At 43.1% G+C, this 19,843-nt stretch overlaps 1 protein-coding gene across 1 annotated transcript; it reads left to right on the plus strand.

Annotated features, from left to right (window-relative positions):
• Positions 1-683: 683 nt before the first annotated feature.
• Positions 684-19,614, plus strand: acsl2 (acyl-CoA synthetase long chain family member 2). The gene is made up of 20 exons (XM_003452639.3): positions 684-828; positions 11,846-12,084; positions 12,178-12,292; positions 12,437-12,501; positions 12,607-12,708; positions 13,262-13,361; positions 14,873-15,051; positions 15,169-15,201; positions 15,393-15,444; positions 15,602-15,675; positions 15,977-16,054; positions 16,147-16,281; positions 16,948-17,082; positions 17,622-17,790; positions 17,877-17,965; positions 18,049-18,165; positions 18,239-18,382; positions 18,474-18,575; positions 18,667-18,738; positions 18,826-19,614. The coding sequence occupies exons 2-20, from the start codon at positions 11,848-11,850 to the stop codon at positions 18,964-18,966; spliced, it is 2,139 nt and encodes a 712-aa protein (XP_003452687.1). The 5' UTR covers positions 684-828; positions 11,846-11,847; the 3' UTR covers positions 18,967-19,614.
• Positions 19,615-19,843: the final 229 nt, after the last annotated feature.

Consider the following 19,843-nt stretch of genomic DNA (forward strand, 5'->3'; position numbering starts at 1 on the left):
TCTTTCCTTTTAAACTTAGATTCCCACCATGAGATTCACTTTGTCAATGGTAGGCTGGGGGGCTGGGGGGACTGCACAATCACTTTTGATCCCTCCCTCAAATGCATGAATGTAATTAAGAAGTTACGTCAGTGTGGGCCCAGTCTTGCAGAAAAACGTCAAGGCCCGGAAGAAAAGGCAAACACACAGGAAGTTGTATAACTTTAATACAACTTTAAATTCAGAATGGGCTTTATTGGCCAAATAAGTGATCGCACACAAGGAATCGGGCTCTATTAGTTTTTTTCGTTCTCAGTGGCAACATGACACAGGCAATAGCAACATATAGCATATGTATAAGTTTAATGGTGCAGCGTGCAAAGATGGTGAAATAACTATCTATATATATCCTGCTTTGGTTAAAAATAAAGTGAATCAACTAATTGATATATATATATATATATATATATATATATATATATATATATATATATATATATATATATATATATATATAATATTGAAATAAGAATTATTTGTTATTTATTTATAAATATAATATGTTTTTCATATTATAACGTCTTTTTTCCCAGTGTTTCTTATCCTCGCTTAGAGTAGAATAGAATAGATCAATAGCCCATTATTATCATTGTACATGTACGACTGTTTTTCGTTAAACTCAGTGTGTTTGTATAAAGCGTTTGAGCGCAGTCCTTTATTTTGAAGATTTGGACCGGAAACACAGGTTAATTGCGTTTAGCTGGACTGGTGGGTAAATTTCTGTGGACCTGCGGCAGAATTAAGTGAGGCTCTCAGTCAACGACCGTTTGGAAACCTGCATTCACTCTGGTAAGTCTCTGTCAGAGTCTCTTTCTTCGGTAGTTTGTTTTCAGACGTCTCAGCTCGATAAAGAAGCGCAAAGCTAAACTGAGCAGGCTTAGACTGTGAAAAAAGCAAGAAACTAAAAGTTTGGCTGCAGCCCGCCGAGTTCCCATGCTGCCGAGCTGATAGTTGCAGATTTTGGAGGAATGTGAAGAGGAATCAACCTGTTAACCTGTGAAAAGTTTTACGTAAGCAAAGAAAGAGATTTCTTTGGAAAGCAGCAGGAAAAATGTGTATTTGGTAAAAACATTTTTCTTAAACTTTTGTGTACTTTGTTAAAAACAAACAAGCAAAAATGAAACGTGTATGTAAATCAAGTTGCACTTAAATACTGACGACCTGTGTTTTTTTGCATGGTTTAAATATTAATAACTGAATATAGCATATAAGCTGTGAGCTGATTGGGAGGTTGTTTGAATGTATTGTGGATGTGAGAACAGGATAATCTTCTCCCATAAAAATTACACCAGCAGTTTACTCTTATTGCATTCCCAGCATAGTTCAGATACACAGGTTATGTGAAATGAAATGGTGACAAACCAAAAAAACAATAATAATCGATTAGCATGGCCTTTTGTCATCTGAAAATGGAACCAGGGCTGTTCTGAGTGATTCCCTCCACCCAGTAATGAACTGCTTGTCCCGATCGGCGTGGTTTCTTTTTCATTCATAAGGGGGTCACTGAATGCTTTGAGTACGCATGTGATCACAGTCACATGCTCTGACCTTTGCAAATCACCAGATCGCAACTGAAGTCAACACCTATTGGACCCAGGTGTTTGTGTTCACCACCACCACCACCACTATTATCAGAACACCAGATGAAGGAAATCTGTCGGTGCTCTGTCCCTAAAGTACAGTCTCAAATACTTGGAGAATCAGTACTGAGGAGCATGGAGGTCCAACTCCTTAACAAGATGCTTTATGCTGTTTTTCTTCTTTAATTTTCATTTTATCACTTTACAGCTTACTTAAAGGGCCAAATATATTATTGATACTCACTTGACAGTTTTTTGGGGTTGGTGCAGTGGTTAGCACTGTTGCCTCACAGCAACAAGGTCTTGGTTTCAAATCTACCTGGCCTCTGTGTGGGCTCTCTCCGGGTACTCCGTCTTGCTCCAAACAGTCCAGACAGGGGTATGTCAGCGTACTTGGTTACTAAATCACCTGTGGGTGTGAATGGTTGTCTGTCTCTGAGTTAGCCTTGCAATAGATTGACAGTCTCTCCAGGCTGTGCCCTGCCCCCTGCCCTGTGACAGCCAGGATAGGCTCCAGTCCCATCCGCAGCCCAGAATTGGATAAGTGGAAGACGTTGGCATGTTATGTTTTGTGTTTACATAAATTAACATATTTCCAGCATGATGATAAAACACACAAATGTGTAAAGAGTTTAAAACAACTATGAAACTACATCAACACATCATTCAGTCATTAACATCAGATTTTAAAGTGGAACCCTTTCTCATTTATTGGGAAAAAAAAGAGTTCATATTATATGGCAAAACCACCCCAAAAAACATGGTACTGTTTATCTGTGTGTCTCAGTGGTGGTATAATGTTCTAAAGACATGCAGCATGTTCTTTTTTTCTGTACCATCATTTAATGATTCCAGATGTTTTCAACATTGTATTCCCCAAATCCATTCTTACTGCTGTAATTGTGATTTTTTTTTTTTTTTTTTTTTTTTTTCTTCCCCACACTGAAACATGTGAAGCTCCTCTAAGGAATATAAAAATAGTTTTTATAATTTTTCATCAATGGAATGATCGGCACAACCCGAAAGCAACGTCCTGGCATATTAAGAGTGCTGCGATTTCCACAAAGCAAACTTTATATCACATTTTACATCTGTTTACCATCAGAAGCCTATCCCGGCAGCAGCACTGGGTGAGAGGCAGAGATGTTCTTACACTTTTCAGAAACCTCTCAAATGCAATCACATGACAAAAAAATGGCGCGCTTGCTAACTTTAGAGTCTAGATTGAAGTGGAACTCGCAGAAGGAAAAGTCAATAGTCGTTGAAGACACTGCTGTAATCAAGCACAGGTCACCTGTCAGAGATGAGGAAGCCTGAATGAGTCCGCAGGAAGTACCATATTCTTAAGAACAAGAGCACTCAATAAAGACGCTGCTTACATTTGCATAAATCAATTTAGTACAGACACTTTTATTTTTAAGAAGTTTCTTCGTCCTTGCATTCTGCATGCCACTGTACATGAACCTTTTTCTTTATTTTATCTACATGATCTGTATTAAAAGGCCAGTGTTGGGGATAATGTATAATGTAAATAGATATATTCAAAAAGGGTTTGTTTTGCTGCTAAACTTGCCCAAACTTTACAGGCTATATGTGGAAAATGTAAGGGAGGTACAGAGAAAAGGGGGCTGCTGTGAATTTTGTCTGTGGTCCAAGTTGAGGATAATTACAGTTGGAGAGAGTTTCAGCCCTAATTGTAGGTTTTCTGCCATTTTTGTTGTGTAAAATCACACCCGCTGTTCATTTCCACACGTTACATCTGCTTTTGTTTTAAATCATATTTCTAATACTTGCGTGTCGAGATATTTGGAGGCAACATGTTTGGAGTTGTCCACATGGCCTCCTGCCATCTGTTTTTCATCCCCTTGTGTGTATTTGACAGTTACAGCGTTGAATGTGTCACCTGACGTTTGTAGTCAACCATTAAGAATAAACAAATACACCGGCTCAGTCAGACGTGAGCTTTGACAGCATGTTGATGTTTGAACCTGGCGCTGCTTAGTTACCTGAAACCAGAAACTTCTGCAAAAGAACGCACAACTGTAGCTTTGTTTTCGAGAATCTCCGCTTGGCTTTAAGTGAATTCGAAACCCTGGGAGACTCCTGACCGTCTTGAGGAAAGTGGTGTTTTCTGCATCCCGGATGTGTGGTCTTTCTCGTTTCCTGCTACAAGAGAAACGTCATTGGGACCGAGCGTGCATGTGTCTGTGTTCTTCACGCTTTGTTTAGGAATCACAGCCAGAAAACACCCGTGCGTTTCATTCTTTCTTTTTCCTTTCCCCCCTGCTTGCCTGGCCAGCCTCACGTGTCCGTCTTGCAGTCCTCTCTCTTCGGGTCCCCTCCAACCAGAACTCTCTCCTCCCTGGGCACATGGAGCGTGTGCAGACTGCACCACTACTTCTGCTCCTGGTCTTCTGGTGCCGGCACAAAATGCTGTGGCCTGTCTCCCAGCTATAAAAACCTTCCCCCTTCTCCTTTGTGCAACCTCCTGTAGTTTTCTGGGTCAGGGGGGAGCATTCCCCAGCATTGCTCCCATCACCACAGAAAAGCTCTGCAAGCTACTGTACAGAGCTCTTTTTGCATTCTGTGTAGCGCACAGAGAACCAAATCATTATCCGATGTTTCGTTTGACAACACGAACGAGGAAAGGAAACTGCAGCTTAAGCATCTCGAGCATTTCTGCCTGCCTGTCTAATGCAGAGGAAACTCAGTGCATGTGTGTTAAATAAGTCTTTGGCTGCTCTATAAAATCATTTACAGCCACATCAACCGATCTCAACAGAGCAGCAAATTCAATTCCACTCCTTCAAGCTCTTTGTTTATACTTGCAAGCTTTACTTAACTGTGCCAGTATGTTGCCAAAATACATTCACGAATCCGACAGCTTACGGCTGCTTCCTACAACACTGAAAGCATATTAAAAGCTTATGATAAAGCCAGGTTTTGCAGTAATTCACCTGAACTCTAAAAACCACTCTTACATACACTTACTTTTCCGCCCTTTTACCAAGAGTAAGACTTTTACTGTTGTTAACAATTAAATTGTACACAAAAAAGTTTTGCTGGGATTTTGTGGGGATGGTGCAGTGGAGGGACGGCATGGCACAGCAAGAAGATCCTGGGTCTGAATTTAGCCTGTCACCTTTCTGTGCGGACTTTGTGTTCGTCCTGTGTCAGCTTTAATAATGGATGATTGCTTAGTTTCTTCCCACAGTCAAAAAACAATGGGGCATTAGGTTAACTGGTGATTCTAAACTGGCTGTAGGTGTGAATCTGAGTGTCAATGTTTCTGTGTGTTAGCTGTGTGATCAACCTGTCTAGGCTCCCCTGCGCAACACTGAATTGGATAAAATGAAGAGAATAGATGGATGTTTTTTGGTTTTCTTAGTAAAACACAGACTTTTAAAAACAAATTTTGAATAATAAAACTTGTGATCCTCTGTAAAACAGTGCTTATTTCATCCCAGGACCCACATGTAGTAACTGAAGTCAAAATTCATGCACAAATTTGACTTGCAGAGAAGGCGCACCAGGAAATGCATCTATATTAAAAAAAAGCCCCTGGAGGAAAAACTACACAATTTTCTCCACAGAAGTTTAATTGATGCTCAGTTGTGTTTGAGAGCATCTTGCTGAAGTCAGTGGGAAGCTCTTCCAGTTTCACTGTGTTCAGGGAAAAGCTTTTGGTCTTACATCACGTTGCTTCAAGCCTGATCGCCTCTCTGCAAGTTGTTTCTTTGTTGCTGCTGATTTAGGGGCTCCAGTAGGGCGTCACCTGTAAACCTAATGTTACAGCTGCTCTGCAGCATAAAACACACTGCCCCGGAGGGTGCTGGTGCTCAGTGTAGACCTGCAGTCGTGGCTGCATAGTCCAGATGTTTGTCTGGCCCAGCTCTGCGGTCAGGTGCTGTAGGATGTTGGAGGGCTGAGCTAAATTTGGTGATAGCAGCAACAATGAAACGTTTTCAGACTGTGCAAGGTATGCTGCGCTGTCCCACGGCTCATGCAGACTCTGGTCCTATCTGGTTCAGCCTCTGAAAGTGTCACAAGTCAGTACAGGGTCTATTCTTCCATTCTTATCCTCAGATCTCAACAGTGACATGAATCTTTAGCAGTGTCTGCTGTGGCTCCTAGATCTTTCAAGCTTACAGTAATTCATAACCTCACCATCCCATTTAAATTGTACTTTTTTTTTCTTTTTTTGTACCTGCCTGGGATCATTTTTCCATGACACCCCATTAGTTTGACAGCAGTTGAAATGTCTGACGGTTATAAAGGAACATTGACGAGGTTGTAATTATTGGTTACTCAAAACCGGTTTTTGGTTGTTGTTTTTTTTTTTTTTATGTCTGTAATTTCAACATGCTGCGTTCCACTCATGTGTTTGTCATACTTCTGTTAGTGAATAACTCTCGGTTATGTCTCCACTTGTGAGTGAGAGTAAACGCGCACAGACATGCCTGTCGTCCCCACGTGAACCTTTTTTTTTTGTGTTGCATTTTGGCATATACTCCACATACGGATGCCTTTACTTACACCAAATATAGTTTCAATCCGCTGTTACTGTTCAAACATCACAGCACTTACTGTGTGAACTGTGTGCACGTCTGTCACGAGTGCCCTGCTGCGATAGCAGCTCTCCGAATGACAATGTAGCCGAAAGCGCTGTCTCCCTGCAGGAACTGGCAGAGAATGAAGGTGCGTTAGTTTTCCTTCAGTATATTTTCACATGTGTTTGCCGTTCCTTTTGTCTCCTGTCTTCTTGGGAGTAAGAGCTGGACGCACAATAGTTCTTGTCTGGGCATTGACAATAGCCATAATGAATGGGAGTGAGAGAGAAGGGAGGGCCGGGGAGAGAGAGAAAGACAGAAAGGGGCCACAGGAAGCTCTCTTCACACCACACTGTCATTTTTTTTTTTTTTTTTTGATGTCACGTTTCATAAAGCCCTTTGTTTTCAATTTATTTACCTAGTGAAAGGACTCGCGGGGCTCACCAGCTGCTCTGTGGCTTCAGCAGGTGTAAAGAGGGAAGTGAACAGCTTTAGTTCATATAAATTGATGCTTAAAGCAGATTATAAATCCTCCTGAGGACGAGTGTGGCATTGCTTTGCCCGTGCAGGCTAGGGAAGCGGCGCAGCATCAGCCCCGGTTAAACAGGAGGGAGGGGTAAGCTATCCTCTCCTATTGGGCACTGGGGGAGAAAGTGGGTGAGAGGTTGAGGAGCGTTCAGGGAGGGGGGAGCAAATGTGGGAAAGAGGTTTATTCAGAGAGGTGAATTCCTTGTGTGCTAGAAGATGAAGTGGTTTGCTTGAGGGGGTGAAATTAGCAGTTTCAGGGAGAAGTCTTGTCTTGCACTTTGTTGGGAGTGTTTTTTTTGTGTGTGTGTGGATCATTTTCCCCTCCCCGTGTCTCCCTGATTCATTCAGTTCTGATATGAACAATAAAGTCTCTGGCAAAGAACCATTAGGGGTGGACCCAGCCGGTCGTCCCTCCTCACCCCATCTCGCCACCAGCCCCCGTTGCTACTGTACACACCCTGAGTCTCTCTTTCTCTCTGGCGAATGAAAGGGTGGCAGAACATGACTGAGAGTAACCCCGGTGCCTGTTTCTGTTAAGCCAATCGTTATTACTTCCTGGTGTCTCTCCACCCCCCACCCCCACCACTCTCTCTCCTGTATAGACCCAGAGTCTTTTCTTCTCTTATTCTCTCTCTCTCAGCTGTGCCAAGCCTGTGGTCCGCTGTGGCTGGGCCTTTTAAACCGGGCTCTTCAGGCTGGATTATTGTGTTTCAGAAGTGGAATGATACATTTTTTTTTTTCTTTCGTATTTTCTTTTTTCTTTAGTATTTGGATGAACAGGGTGTAGGGGGACAGATGTGTAAACATCCACTAGAGTCAGGATATGAGGATACTAGACTTTGATACCCACACCCAGGAAAAAACTCCATTTATTCAATTAATTTTCCCCTAAATTAATATTCAGTATTAAGTATAAAGGTTAATTGTATAAATTTTATTCTTTATTTTTTCAATTATTTAGATCATTTCATTACAAATTGTAAAGTTTATCATATTTTCCACATTTGCTTGCAGCCTCTCTTATCCAGCGTTCCCACTGCATCCCTTTACCATGTCTTCTGTCTGATTCGGCTGCTCTGCTCTGGATTTCGCTCTGTTTGCTCGGATTAGTTCTCCACACTGGACTCTTTGGTTCAGCTACCCTTCCCCCACTGCTCTGCACAGCCAGAAACCCACCTGGTTGTCCATGTGTCATAATCCGCTCTGCTCAGTATTCAATCTGCAGTTCGTTCAGCCTGGAATAATGATTCATATTTATCTAACTGCAGACTGCTAGCTGCTACGTTAATGATAACAGGTGGCTAATGGTAATTTCTAGTCATTTCTGATAGCGAAACGGCTAATGTTAACATTGTTGAAACAGGAGCTTTACTGACCTCTGAAATTCCTCCTAAAATGTTGTTCAGTGTTGCGAACCTGAACTACTTCAGCGGTTAGTGAGAGGAGCTGTGTCTGTCTGTCTGATTGCACCGTTGCTGTTGTTTTAGCCACGGAGGGCAAAGTCGGCACTGTTTGCATTGGCACTGTTGCAAATGAGAACGATGCATCTGCAGTTGAAAAACTTGTAGGTAAATTAATGTACTCATTATTGCGTATTGCGTTCTTCCCATATAAAACATAGGGAAGCAGAGCTAGATCTGGCTTTTGTTTTTACTAGAAGTGGGACGATAAGATATTGTTGAAATTTTAAACATTTTGCTTTATGCATTGCAATAACATAAACCTAGTACAAAAATTAAGGAAATTTGTGTTTTCGTAATCTCTTTGTTGTAACCATGCTCCTTTACAATAAATCTTATACCCTTGGAAAGCCTGTTTATTTCCCTTAAATGGTGCCACGTTTGTAAGGAAAATGCATTTGGGGGTTGAGCAGCAGAGTTGAGTATGTGGGTTGTGCCCATGAAAAATTTGTCAAATTTTCTTTGCCATTGCCAAACGGCTTATTGTCCTATTGAGGGTTGTTTGATGCCTTTTTATTTGATTGGATGATGAAAGTCTGAAGAGCATGTAGAAGAATCATACACACCCAGAATAACCTGGCACCACCACTTCATGCTGGTCACCAGCTTGGTCACATACTCGTGTGGAATAGCATCCCATTCTTAAACCAGCGTTTGTCACTAGTTAGCCAGTGTGATTGTGTTGGTCAGTCTGGCACGTACAGTGCACCCACACTGATCCCAAATGTGTTCAGTGGGTTTGAGATCAGGACTGCGGGCAGCCGGTCCTCTCCACTCCCACATTCTGGAGGTAGTCTCTGATAAACCATCTTAGAGGATGTCATTGTCTTCTTAGAGGATAGACGTTGGTCAAAGAGTGTGGAGACATGGGAATGCCACTAGTTGCAGAATCTCATTTTGATTTCTCTACATTGAGATTTCCTCCAATGATGTCAAGCCTTGTTTTTTTTTTTGTTTTTTTTCCCCAGTGAGGCAGATACTGCCCCACACCATCACACTGCCTCCACCAAAAGCTGTTAGGCTATCGGTGCAGCAATCAGAATGATGTTCTCTGTGTCATATCCACACTTTGAACCTATGATCCGTATGACGTAGGCAAAATCTGGACTCATCACTGAACAGAACGTTCCTCCACATGTTGCCGTCACCAGCGCAAACTGGCCTGACAGTGAGGGGCCGTCATGGCAGGCCTTCTGGCAGCCCTGTGAGACCAGAGATTGTCTGTGTGCAGTTTGTTCCAGATTGTCTGGGTAGAGAGCCGCCGGCCATATTGTCCTGCAAACCTCGACTACAAATCTGTAGAAGACTGCCCTCAGTTCCTAGGTGCTGACAGGGTGAGGAAATGATCTTCTTGTCGTGTCATCTTCTCTTGGAACGCCCACTTCATAGCCTGAATCTGACATCCCTTGTTATATGGAACTTGGCCTTCAATTTGGAGATGGTGCTAGGGCTCATGCCAAATAATGCGATTTAAGATATAAAAATGAACTGTGTTTAGAAAACATTGCAACTTTTGTAAATCACCCATAAAACTAACCACACCTATGAGCACTATTTAGGGATTACACTCATGCGCTGTTTTCCCCCGTTTAGTGAATCTGGCCCCAAAACTGATCATGAGCGTGCAACAACTTCAAGCTCTAGACAACTATTTAGCCACCACAAGTTGCAATCGATCACAAAATGTGATACATTTCAGTACAGTCACCAGGCGGCCACTGAGATTTTTGTAGACGTTGGAGGCTGCAGTCCTATTTTTTTCCTTGTCACTCAGCTATTAGCTTGCTCTGAATTATGAGAGAGTGTTCTCAAGCTAAGTGCATCCAGTGTGCATCAGATGGGCCCACTTGTTCGTAGTAGTCTGTGTATGTTAATGTCTTTTTTAAAATATTGATGCAATATCGCCTCGCAAAATATTGCAATACTATGCAATATTGATGGGGTATTTTCCTACCTGTAGTTTGAACAGATAAAAGTAGCTCTCAAATCCCCAGAAAATAAACTGACTGATCAAGTTCAAAGTCCAGGTCAGTACAGAAAAGTCCTGTTATTGCATCTACATTCGCATAAATTAGTCAGCTTACATAAAGTTGTGCCTACAGTTCTCCATCACACCAAGAGCTTCAGAAGCATGACTAGTCTCACATGCGACTGGCACGTCTTGTCAGTGCACCACCTGAAGATTTTTCCACTTTTGCTGGGCTGTAATTACACCACAAATGAGCTGTATGAAGTCAGAGTGCAGCAGGCTTTTAAAGAGGGCCATTTTGAATTCATCTGCACTGCTGCTGCACATCGCCATCATCACACTGATCATTCCTGATGATGTGACCCAAATCTCTTATTAAATCCAGCACGCCGTTTGCCAAATGGAGTGAAGGGAAAATGTTGCTTTGCCTCCTTCTTGGTTAAAGTGATTTTCAAGGCCCTGAGAAGTCTACGGGGACACGTGGAGTTTAAAAGCACAAAGTGCCACCCGACCATGAACTGAGCCTCCAACCAAGTTGGTTTTACAATCATAAGAATTTATTTACAATTAAAGCATTAAAGTAAATAAAAGGGAATAATAAGAAAGGAAGCAAACTGACCTCAGGGTCTTCAAGGACAAAAAACAATAAAACAAACCCCCCACTCTTGATTGAAAGCAAAAAAACCCCACTAAGCTCTAAGTTGGAACAAAGGTACAACACCTAAGCTCCCTGGCTGGCCACAAAACAGGAGAAAATGTGCATAAATTGCAGAAAGCTTCCACTAACATACAAATAAATACGACAGCGCAAAGACAACGAGGCCCCACGAGTTTGCCACTTTCACCTCCCGAGATCACTTTAGTGCTGTGTTGTTGTTTTTTGTGTGTGTTTTTTTTGTGCTTAATCCAGCAACCACACATCTCAGGGCTCAGCAACCAAACAGCATGGAGGTCTTGCTGCTGGAGCGATATGTGTAGTTTCACAAATGAGCAGAATAGAATAGAATAGCCTTTTACTGTCATTGTACATGTACAATGAAATCGTGGATGATCAGCGTGTTGTTCAGGTGTGGAAGACCTGGAGCAGAGAGTGAGGGAGAGAGCAGCTCTTGTTCAGGAAGAGGTCAAAAGGTCAGTGAACGTAGCGGCGATCATGACTATTATCTTTTTTCTTTTTCTTTTTTCAGAGGTGAGTTTAGTCTCATACCACACTGTTAAAAAGAGCACACTCTGAGCAGACGCTGGGAGCCAGATAATCTTTGGAGCCATAAATCAAACAAATTGAAAAAAATCTGGTCTGTGAGGAAGAAAATAAGGTGCTAACTTTGGCCTTGGGATTTTTAAATTCCTTTTTTTGTTTTAAATTGTTTTTGCAGCTTTATGTAAACAGATTAATCAGTAGTAAAAAATATGTTTGTCATTTCTTTTAGTGCTAAACTTCACCGCAACACAGATTAATGAATAAATAAATAAATAAAAGTCGTGCAAAGACAACAAAGCTCTGCATCAAATTTATCAGTTACACATCAAGTTTAAAAAAAGGAAAAAAAGAAGCAGAATCCACACAGAAAACAATAAAAAAAAGCTTCATTGTTAGTCTGCTACTCTATATGCTTGTTGTTTTAAAGTAGCAGCAGAGTTAACATTTGTCCCTATGCACCATGTAATTTTCTTCCTTTTCACTGCTTATTTTTCCTTCACTACATCCTGTCTCCTCAGCTATGCATTTCCAGGAGTGGTTGTGGTCGCTTCGCTCCAGCGCAGGACTTAAAGGTTCCGAATTGGAGGACTTGTGGAGTCTTCTGCCGTCTCTGCCTCTCTCCTCCTCCTTCTCCCTGTCGCCCTCCTCCGTGCTCGGTTTAGGAGCCTTGGCCTCCATCACAGCGTACTGGCTGGTGACCCGTCCTCGACCCATGCGCCCTCCCTGCGATCTTAAAGCCCAGTCTGTGGCCGTTAACGTGAGTGAGGCACGGCTGTTGCTGGCTTAGGCGTGTGTTAGCACGCTCTGCATTGCTGCGGGGCTGTCAGTGACAGGGTGGTGTTTATTGCAGGGAGATCCCAGCTGCAGGCGATCGGCGATCCTCAAAGATGACACTCTGCTGGAGTTTTACTATGACGACACCAGGACGGCCTACGACATGTTCCAGAGGGGCCTGATGATCTCAGGTGATGCGCACATTCACACACACTTCATTAAACACTCTCCTAGTGATGGAGAAATCGGTGTGAAACCGGGCAGAGTAGAGGGAAACTGGAAAGTGGATTGATGGCAGACTTTCTGAGCTGACAGAGCTTTGTTGTGTCCTTCAGGAAGTGGCCCGTGTCTTGGCTTCAGGAAGCCGGGTCAGCCCTACGAGTGGATCTCCTACACTGAGGTCTGGCATATCGTTAGTTCTGTGATTCCTCCCAGTTATCTCAGCACTTCCATGTAATGTATTTGATCTTCACTGTTTGTTCACTGAGAGCCTCTAATCCTTCAGGTGGCTGAGCAGGCGCAGGTGCTCGGCTCTGGCCTGTTGGCTAAAGGATGCCAGCCGAATCCGGAGCAGTTTGTTGGGATCTATGCACAAAACAGGCCAGAGGTATGGACCTCCCACTGCTCTGTGGTGTGACAGCTCATCCCACTCTAGTTTGGCTGCCTTTGATCTTAAAAATTTATTAAATAACTCACATCTCCACGGAGGTTTTGTGGATGATGATTCTACCCTCGGAGCTCAGCATTCCCTTTTAAACACATTTTGAAAATTGAATTTATGATTTCCTTTTCTTTTTTTTTTTCAAATCCATCTATTGTGAAATTGTGTTTGCCTTTATTTATATTGCCAGCACGGTGCTAGTGGTGAATGTGGGTCTCCAGGGCAGCTAATATTGGAGAGTGTCTCATTTTATTTTAATACACTTGTCGGACTAGGCAATTATTGCCGTAGTAAAAGACAATTTTCTGCTCCATTAGAGCCCCTAACCCTCTCATTTGACCGATCTACACCTTGAGTGTTGTTTGTGTTGTATATGGGTTTATAAATATGAAACGCACGGTAAAGTGGATCATTCCCAGTCTCGAAGTCATTCCCAGGTAATGACTTGGGGACTGGGGAGGAGTGTAACTGCTGCTTTGTCTCCCTCTGCTGGTTAAAGTGGATCATCTCAGAGCTGGCCTGCTACACCTACTCCATGGCAGTGGTGCCTCTCTATGACACGCTGGGACTGGAGGCGATGGTGCATATCCTCAACCTTGGTGAGAAAACCTACACATAAAAATACCACAGAACACAGTCCAAAAGTGAAAACGTTTCACATATGGTGTCAAACGTGAAGCCTTCATCACATCAGACATACAAACTGAATATGGATACTTTGCCCTTTGAATAAAGAAAATATTGGAAAAGGAAGAAGATCATCATGTACAGAGTATGCTATAAATTTTAGAAGTACTACAGGCATAAAAATACCCTTTACTGGTAAAAGTCCTGCATTAATCATCGTCACCGTTACTGTTACTGAAAAACTGCATAATTCTACCTCTTATAGGCTTTTAAACTTCCCGAACATTTACAAAATGCTGACACAGTAGATCCTGTTGTTTTGTTTTTTTCCCTCCTATGTAAATAACTAATAACTAAACGAAGCATTTCTATCTAAATGCATAGAAAATATTTCTTCCAACAAAAGACTGGTACACTGTGGTCACTACAATACTAAGTTAGGCTGTGGGTGGAGCTGTACGAGTCAGTTGGTACAAAAGGGGCTGAAAGTGCCACCACCGACACCCTGAACCGTTGATAAAAAGCAGGATTCATTTGTATTTTTATGTCGTTTAGGTCAAATTCTGACCCTACAACCTAAATGTAGCAGCAGAAACCGAGAGATTAGGCAACGTTTTTCTGATCTTATTTATCAAAGTTTGGTGAGCTTATACAAACTGCAGCCCCAGTTTTCCTGCTATTGGCTGACAGGAGTGAAACGCAGTGTGGCCTGTTTTAAGGTGTGCTGTGTGAACGAGCAGCACAGCATGTTCAGAGCATCTCTTCTACATACCTTGGTTGAAATAGGTGGTTATCGGAGTTGCTGCTGGTTTCCTGTCGGCTCAAAGCAGTCTTGCCTCTTGTCTGACCTCTCACATCAACATTTTCGCCCAGAGAACCACTGCTCGCTGGATATTTTCCACTTTTCCAGACCATTCTCTGTAAACCTTAGAGATGTTTGTGTGGGAAAACCCCAGCAGATCAACACTCAGACCAGCCCGTCTGGCACCAGCAACCATGCTGCATTCAAAGTCCTTAAATCATCTTTCTTCCCCGTTCTGATGCTCAGTCTGAACATCGGCACATCGTCTTGACACGGTCTACGTGGCTACAAACACTGAGCTGCTGCCATAGATGCTTGCGTAAATGAGCAGGTGTACCTAATAAAGTGGCTGAGTGTATATAAAGATTAAACAAAGCTACAGCTACACCTGATCACTTGAAATAAAGTAAAAGTAAACCCGCCTGCTCAGTTTTAGCTGTTCTTGAGCAGCAGTATATGTGTGTGAGTTCAAAGAGGTTTGATTTGTTTTGACAGGAGAAATATTTGAATGTGAAAAATGCGATCATCCTGGCTTCATTAGTTCAAAGTGAGGCTGTGTTCGGTAGTCCTTTTGAGACGGGCAGAAGAGCCGAGTGGGGAAAAAACCCACAGATTTCACACTTTGATGAGAACATTTCTTCACAAACTTTCTGTGTAAGTGTGTGCTCGGTGCTTTTTTAGCGGAGATCTCTGTGGTGATCTGTGACCGGGAGGAGAAGGCGGCATCTCTGCTAGAGAACAAGGAGAAGGGCACGACTCCGAAGCTGTCCTGCCTCGTTCTCTTTAACGACTTCAGCCAGGCCTTTGTGGAGAGGGCGAAGAGCTGTGAGGTGGAGGTTTTAAAGCTGGAGCAGCTCATGGTGAGTTGGGGTGGGGGGCACCAAATCCCCATAACGTGTAGCCATTTAAATGTGGCCCCTTTAATCGACTCATTTGTGCAAATTGATACGAGCAACTCCTCTCTGTCCACATCTTAGGACATCGGAAGGAGGAACCTCAAAGATCCTGTGGTGAGTTTGTCATCTCTCAGAGCTGCTCACGTAAAAGGCTGATCTCCCCCTTCCTAAACACTGGCGTGACAGCTCTGTCGTCGCTCCTGTCCAATAGGATATCATTAACACTCACTCATAAGCAGGGGCTTAAATTAAGAGCGGAGGAAGTCCGTTGTCATGTTCTCATATTTTATTGCTGCCCTCTGTAGCCGCCCCAGCCTCAGGATCTGGCCGTGGTTTGCTTCACCAGTGGAACCACAGGTACCGTCTGATCTCATAAGCCTCTCCGTAATTATCCTTCACTCACATCATTAGAGAAATGCCCTTCAGTGCCCACTAACAACCACTCTTTATGGCACCGCTGCAGTTTCCTTTGCTGCGCAGGGGCACTGCAATAATGTTTTGTTTATTTACCCAGGGAAGCCCAAGGGAGCCATGATCACCCACGGCAACATCGCCTCCAACACTTCCTCTGTCATTAAGATCCTGGAGGTCTGTCTACACTTCCACCTCGTTGTCTAATTGAGAACAGCCTCACAGCTACCGTCGCTTCCCATTTGCTTGTGTCTGCATGTCTCCAAACTGTCCCCCTCCCCGCTGTGTCTAATGGTATGATTAATTGGGTGTTTGATTGCTCCTGTCGCTGTGAGGTACTTTAACTAATTGCCCCTGCATAAAGATTCTGCCATACAAGATGTTTGATTGCCTGCGAGGCTTCGCCGTATGCCGCTGCCTCAACCTAATCTGTCCCCTGTGCTTTTTTTGCTCATTTCATTTCTCGTTTTTCTCTCAGGGCTCGTTTGAGATCCAGCAAGACGACGTGTCGATCTCTTACCTGCCGCTTGCCCACATGTTTGAGAGAATGATTCAGGTAGTTGATCCTCTTCTCACATGCTTTTCTGTCTTTCTTTCTTTCCTACTTTTTTGTGTATAAACCCTAAATTAAATCTGTTTCTATTGCAGGTCTCTATGTTCTGCTACGGGGCCCGAGTAGGATTTTACCAGGGGGACATTTCTCTTCTCATGGATGACATTAAAACTCTGAAGCCTACCTTCTTTCCCGTCGTGCCTCGTTTACTCAATCGCATCTATGACAAGGTCAGCAAACGCATTACCCGCTTTACAAGGTGCAAAGTGCAGCAGATCCACCCGTTAGTAAAAATCATGCACCAGTATAGCTCACTGGCGTCAGCAGGCAGCCCGTGTGCCGTAAGGCCATTGCATGGGCCTGGGTTTAATCCGTCATGAGGCTATTTTCTGCCTGCCTTCCCGCTGTCCTCTCTCCACTGTTGTATTGCAATAGAAAGCAAAAAAAACCCCATAAAATAGACTGATTTAAATCTAGATTGATCTTCCTTTTAAGGTAATGTTCTTGTGCGTGTCCTCCAGTGTGACTTGCTCTTTTTTTAGATCGCCCCTTGGTGTGGTTAGAAGTCCCGTTAAACCCACAACACTTGCGTGCTCAGTGATGTCAGCACATACCTCAAATTTGCGCAGAGAATTCACATCAGTTCTGTTTTATTTATATAGCGCAATAGGTGTCATGTCAAGGCCCCTTTTATTTTAAGGCAAAGGCCCTACGACAGAAATACTGAGATTGAGCATTTTGCATATGTAACAAGGGGGTTAGGGAACGCCCCGAACAGGACTTCTGCTGACTTATCTAAAAATAGCCAATCCAATATTTTTACCTAGTATTAAGAAGGCCGCCATAATCCTGGGTGTGTTTCTGTTTTTTGCACATTCTCGCCAATTTGTACACAGATCCTGGGTTCGGTGACCTCACCGTTTCGAAGAGCTCTGCTCAACTATGCTGTGAAAAGAAAGCAGGCGGAACTCAGCAGCGGGGTTGTACGTAACAACAGCCTGTGGGACAAACTGGTGTTCAACAAGATCCAGGTCAGTGGCTGACAGCTCCGCGTGGATCATATACTTTCTCAGCCTGTTACTGCTGTTTACATTCATATGTAGGTTATTCATCCATATGCTTGGCTCTGCAGTGGCCTCCTCTGAAATCAGCCCACAAAACATCTTTTCTTCTCTAAACTTCACTATTAAGTGCCATATTTTCTGAAAATCCCTGACTTTGCAGTTGTCCTCGTCTGTGTTTTGTAGCACTTAACACGGTGGTACATGTAGACAAGCAGCCCTGCAAATAATCAACAAATTTGAATCCAAACTTTACAAGAGAGGCACAACTATTCCAGCAATCGGTGCCAAAATCACCCGGAGCATATTGGCCCTGTGGGAGTGTATTGGAGAAGCACGCGTGCAGGCAAACAAGGACTGAAAGATTTTGGCTTGGTGTGATCAATACAGATGGGAAAATATGACCAAGGTTGAATATGATTTAAAATGGGAATGAGCTCGCATCCACAATATGATTGTGTTTGAACTGCTTTGCATAAATGCTTCACCGTAGGAACTCTTTTTTTCAGGAGAGTTTAGGGGGTAATCTGAGGTTTGCACTGACCGCTTCGGCACCGATCTCCCCCGCGGTGCTGTCCTTCCTCAGAGCCACTCTGGGCTGTCTGATATTTGAGGGTTACGGACAGACTGAGTGCACAGCGGGCTGCACGTTCTCTATGCCAGGGGACTGTAGCACAGGTAGGAAAGGCTATTTTACTGTCAAGTGTTCAGGATGGATGCTGTTATGGTTTCTCCTGTTAACAGCAGGCGTGTGTTTGTGTCAGGTCATGTTGGTGCTCCTTTGCCCTGCGCCATGGTGAAGGTGGTGGACATCCCAGAGATGAATTATTACGCCAAGAACGGAGAGGGAGAGGTCAGCCAGCGCTAAGATATGAACACATTTTTCGCTATCAGCGGATGTTGTGTGGTGACTTCTCACTGCTTTGTCCTGTTAAGATTTGTATTCGCGGCCCCAGCGTGTTCAGAGGCTACCTGAGGGATCCAGAGAAGACAGCTGAAGCCCTGGACAGCGACGGCTGGCTGCACAGCGGGGACGTGGGCCAGTGGCTTCAAGTAAGATTAGACACACTTAACTAGCCTGTATGAGTCAAGTGAGTTTATGTGTTAACACACTTGTTTTTGTCAGAATGGGACTCTGCGCATCATTGATAGGAAAAAGCACATCTTCAAGCTGGCACAAGGAGAATACATCGCTCCGGAGAAGATAGAAAACGTCTACATGCGTTGTGTCCCTGTACTCCAGGTGTTTGTGCATGGAGACAGTTTACAGGTACGACACATTTTAGATTTCTTATCCAAAGCGAAGTGTTGTCAGAGGCACGGTTTGATGTTTCATTTTGTCTTGCATTTCTTGTTATCAGTCTTATTTAATAGGGATAGTTGTCCCTGACCCAGAGGTGTTTGTTGACTGGGCCAAGGATCGGGGATTTGTGGGGTCCTATGAGGAGCTGTGCCAAAATCCTGTAGGTCTAATTCCTAATTCTGGAATATAACTTTCATATGATTAAAGTCCTCACAGCAGGATTAAATGGAAACTGGTTCTGTCTTCAACAGGATGTTAAGAAGGCAGTTTTAGAGGACATGAGCGCCGTGGGGAGGGAAGCACGGCTGAATTCATTTGAACAAGTGAGCAAACTCTCATCGAGGTTCAAACGCACAAGTTACAAAGTGGCTGAACTTAACTGATTTCGATGCTTCACCTTTCTGTCTCAGGTGAAGGACCTTTACCTGCATCCGGAGATGTTTAGTGTCGCCAACGGCCTTCTCACGCCCACCCTGAAAAGCAGGCGCGCCGACATCCGCAGACACTTTCAGGAACAGATTTCAAGCATGTACAGCAAGAAGGCAAACTAACTCGACTCAGTAACTCGCAGACGCGACACCCGTGGGTCAGGGGTGTCCAATAAAAGAACAAAAACGGGACCTGGGAGTGAATATCCTGCAGTGCCTCATCTCAAACCCTACAGTTCGTTATATCTGGAATATTATTTTGTTTTCCAGAAATTTGTCATCCACCTGTGACCACATCTCACTCTTAATTCCAAACAAGGAAATTAAATGAGTGGATCCATATTTCTCTTCCAGTCGTTGTCACTAATGAGATTTTACATGGACATTATCATTGTTTAGTTGCATAGAGAATCACAGACGGTATTAGGAAGAACTGATATTAACTTTGATCCTTTTATTTACACTGCACTGTTGCTTTTCCAAGCAAAGATTTTGAAAGGGACTCTTTATGTGCACTTACGGCATTGTTCCTCCTAGACGTTGCATTAACTGTAGGTTCGTATTTTATGGTTGTTGGGTCTTTGCATCACCGTCACATAAGCTTCTGATGAATATGTTTCATCTTAGTGACTACTTCAAACCACTGACTTCACCTCAAGTTAAACAATTAATATGAATGAGCGGTGAATGGGGGAAAAAAATGTAAATAATGCTTATTGTGATTTATAAACAGGATTTTACTAATGCCAGTAAATAAAGATTAGTAACTGACGTGTTTGCATCATTCAGTTCATAAAAACTCAGGCATGTGCAGAAACACACACAAATCAACTCATTAAGACGACAGCAAAACAGCCACTGGTTGCTTTTCTTGCATTTTGTTTATTGCATGATAATGAAGCAGAAAACATCTGACGTTATTTAAAAACTTACATAAAACCCAATCTGATCACAAAGTATTCATTTAGGTATATTAAAAAAGAAATCAACCATGACTATA

The sequence above is a fragment of the Oreochromis niloticus genome, linkage group LG12 (genome assembly GCF_001858045.2).
Source record: "Oreochromis niloticus isolate F11D_XX linkage group LG12, O_niloticus_UMD_NMBU, whole genome shotgun sequence".
In the NCBI taxonomy this organism is placed as follows: domain Eukaryota; kingdom Metazoa; phylum Chordata; class Actinopteri; order Cichliformes; family Cichlidae; genus Oreochromis; species Oreochromis niloticus.

Bases quoted from the DNA above. Each gene is read 5' to 3' on its own strand.
- acsl2 (XM_003452639.3), top strand. From the start codon at position 11,848: ATGCATTTCCAGGAGTGGTTGTGGTCGCTTCGCTCCAGCGCAGGACTT. The intron at 12,293-12,436 runs GTGATGCGCACA...TGTGTCCTTCAG, and splicing joins GAGGGGCCTGATGATCTCAG to GAAGTGGCCCGTGTCTTGGC. The intron at 17,791-17,876 runs GTAGGAAAGGCT...TGTTTGTGTCAG, and splicing joins GCCAGGGGACTGTAGCACAG to GTCATGTTGGTGCTCCTTTG.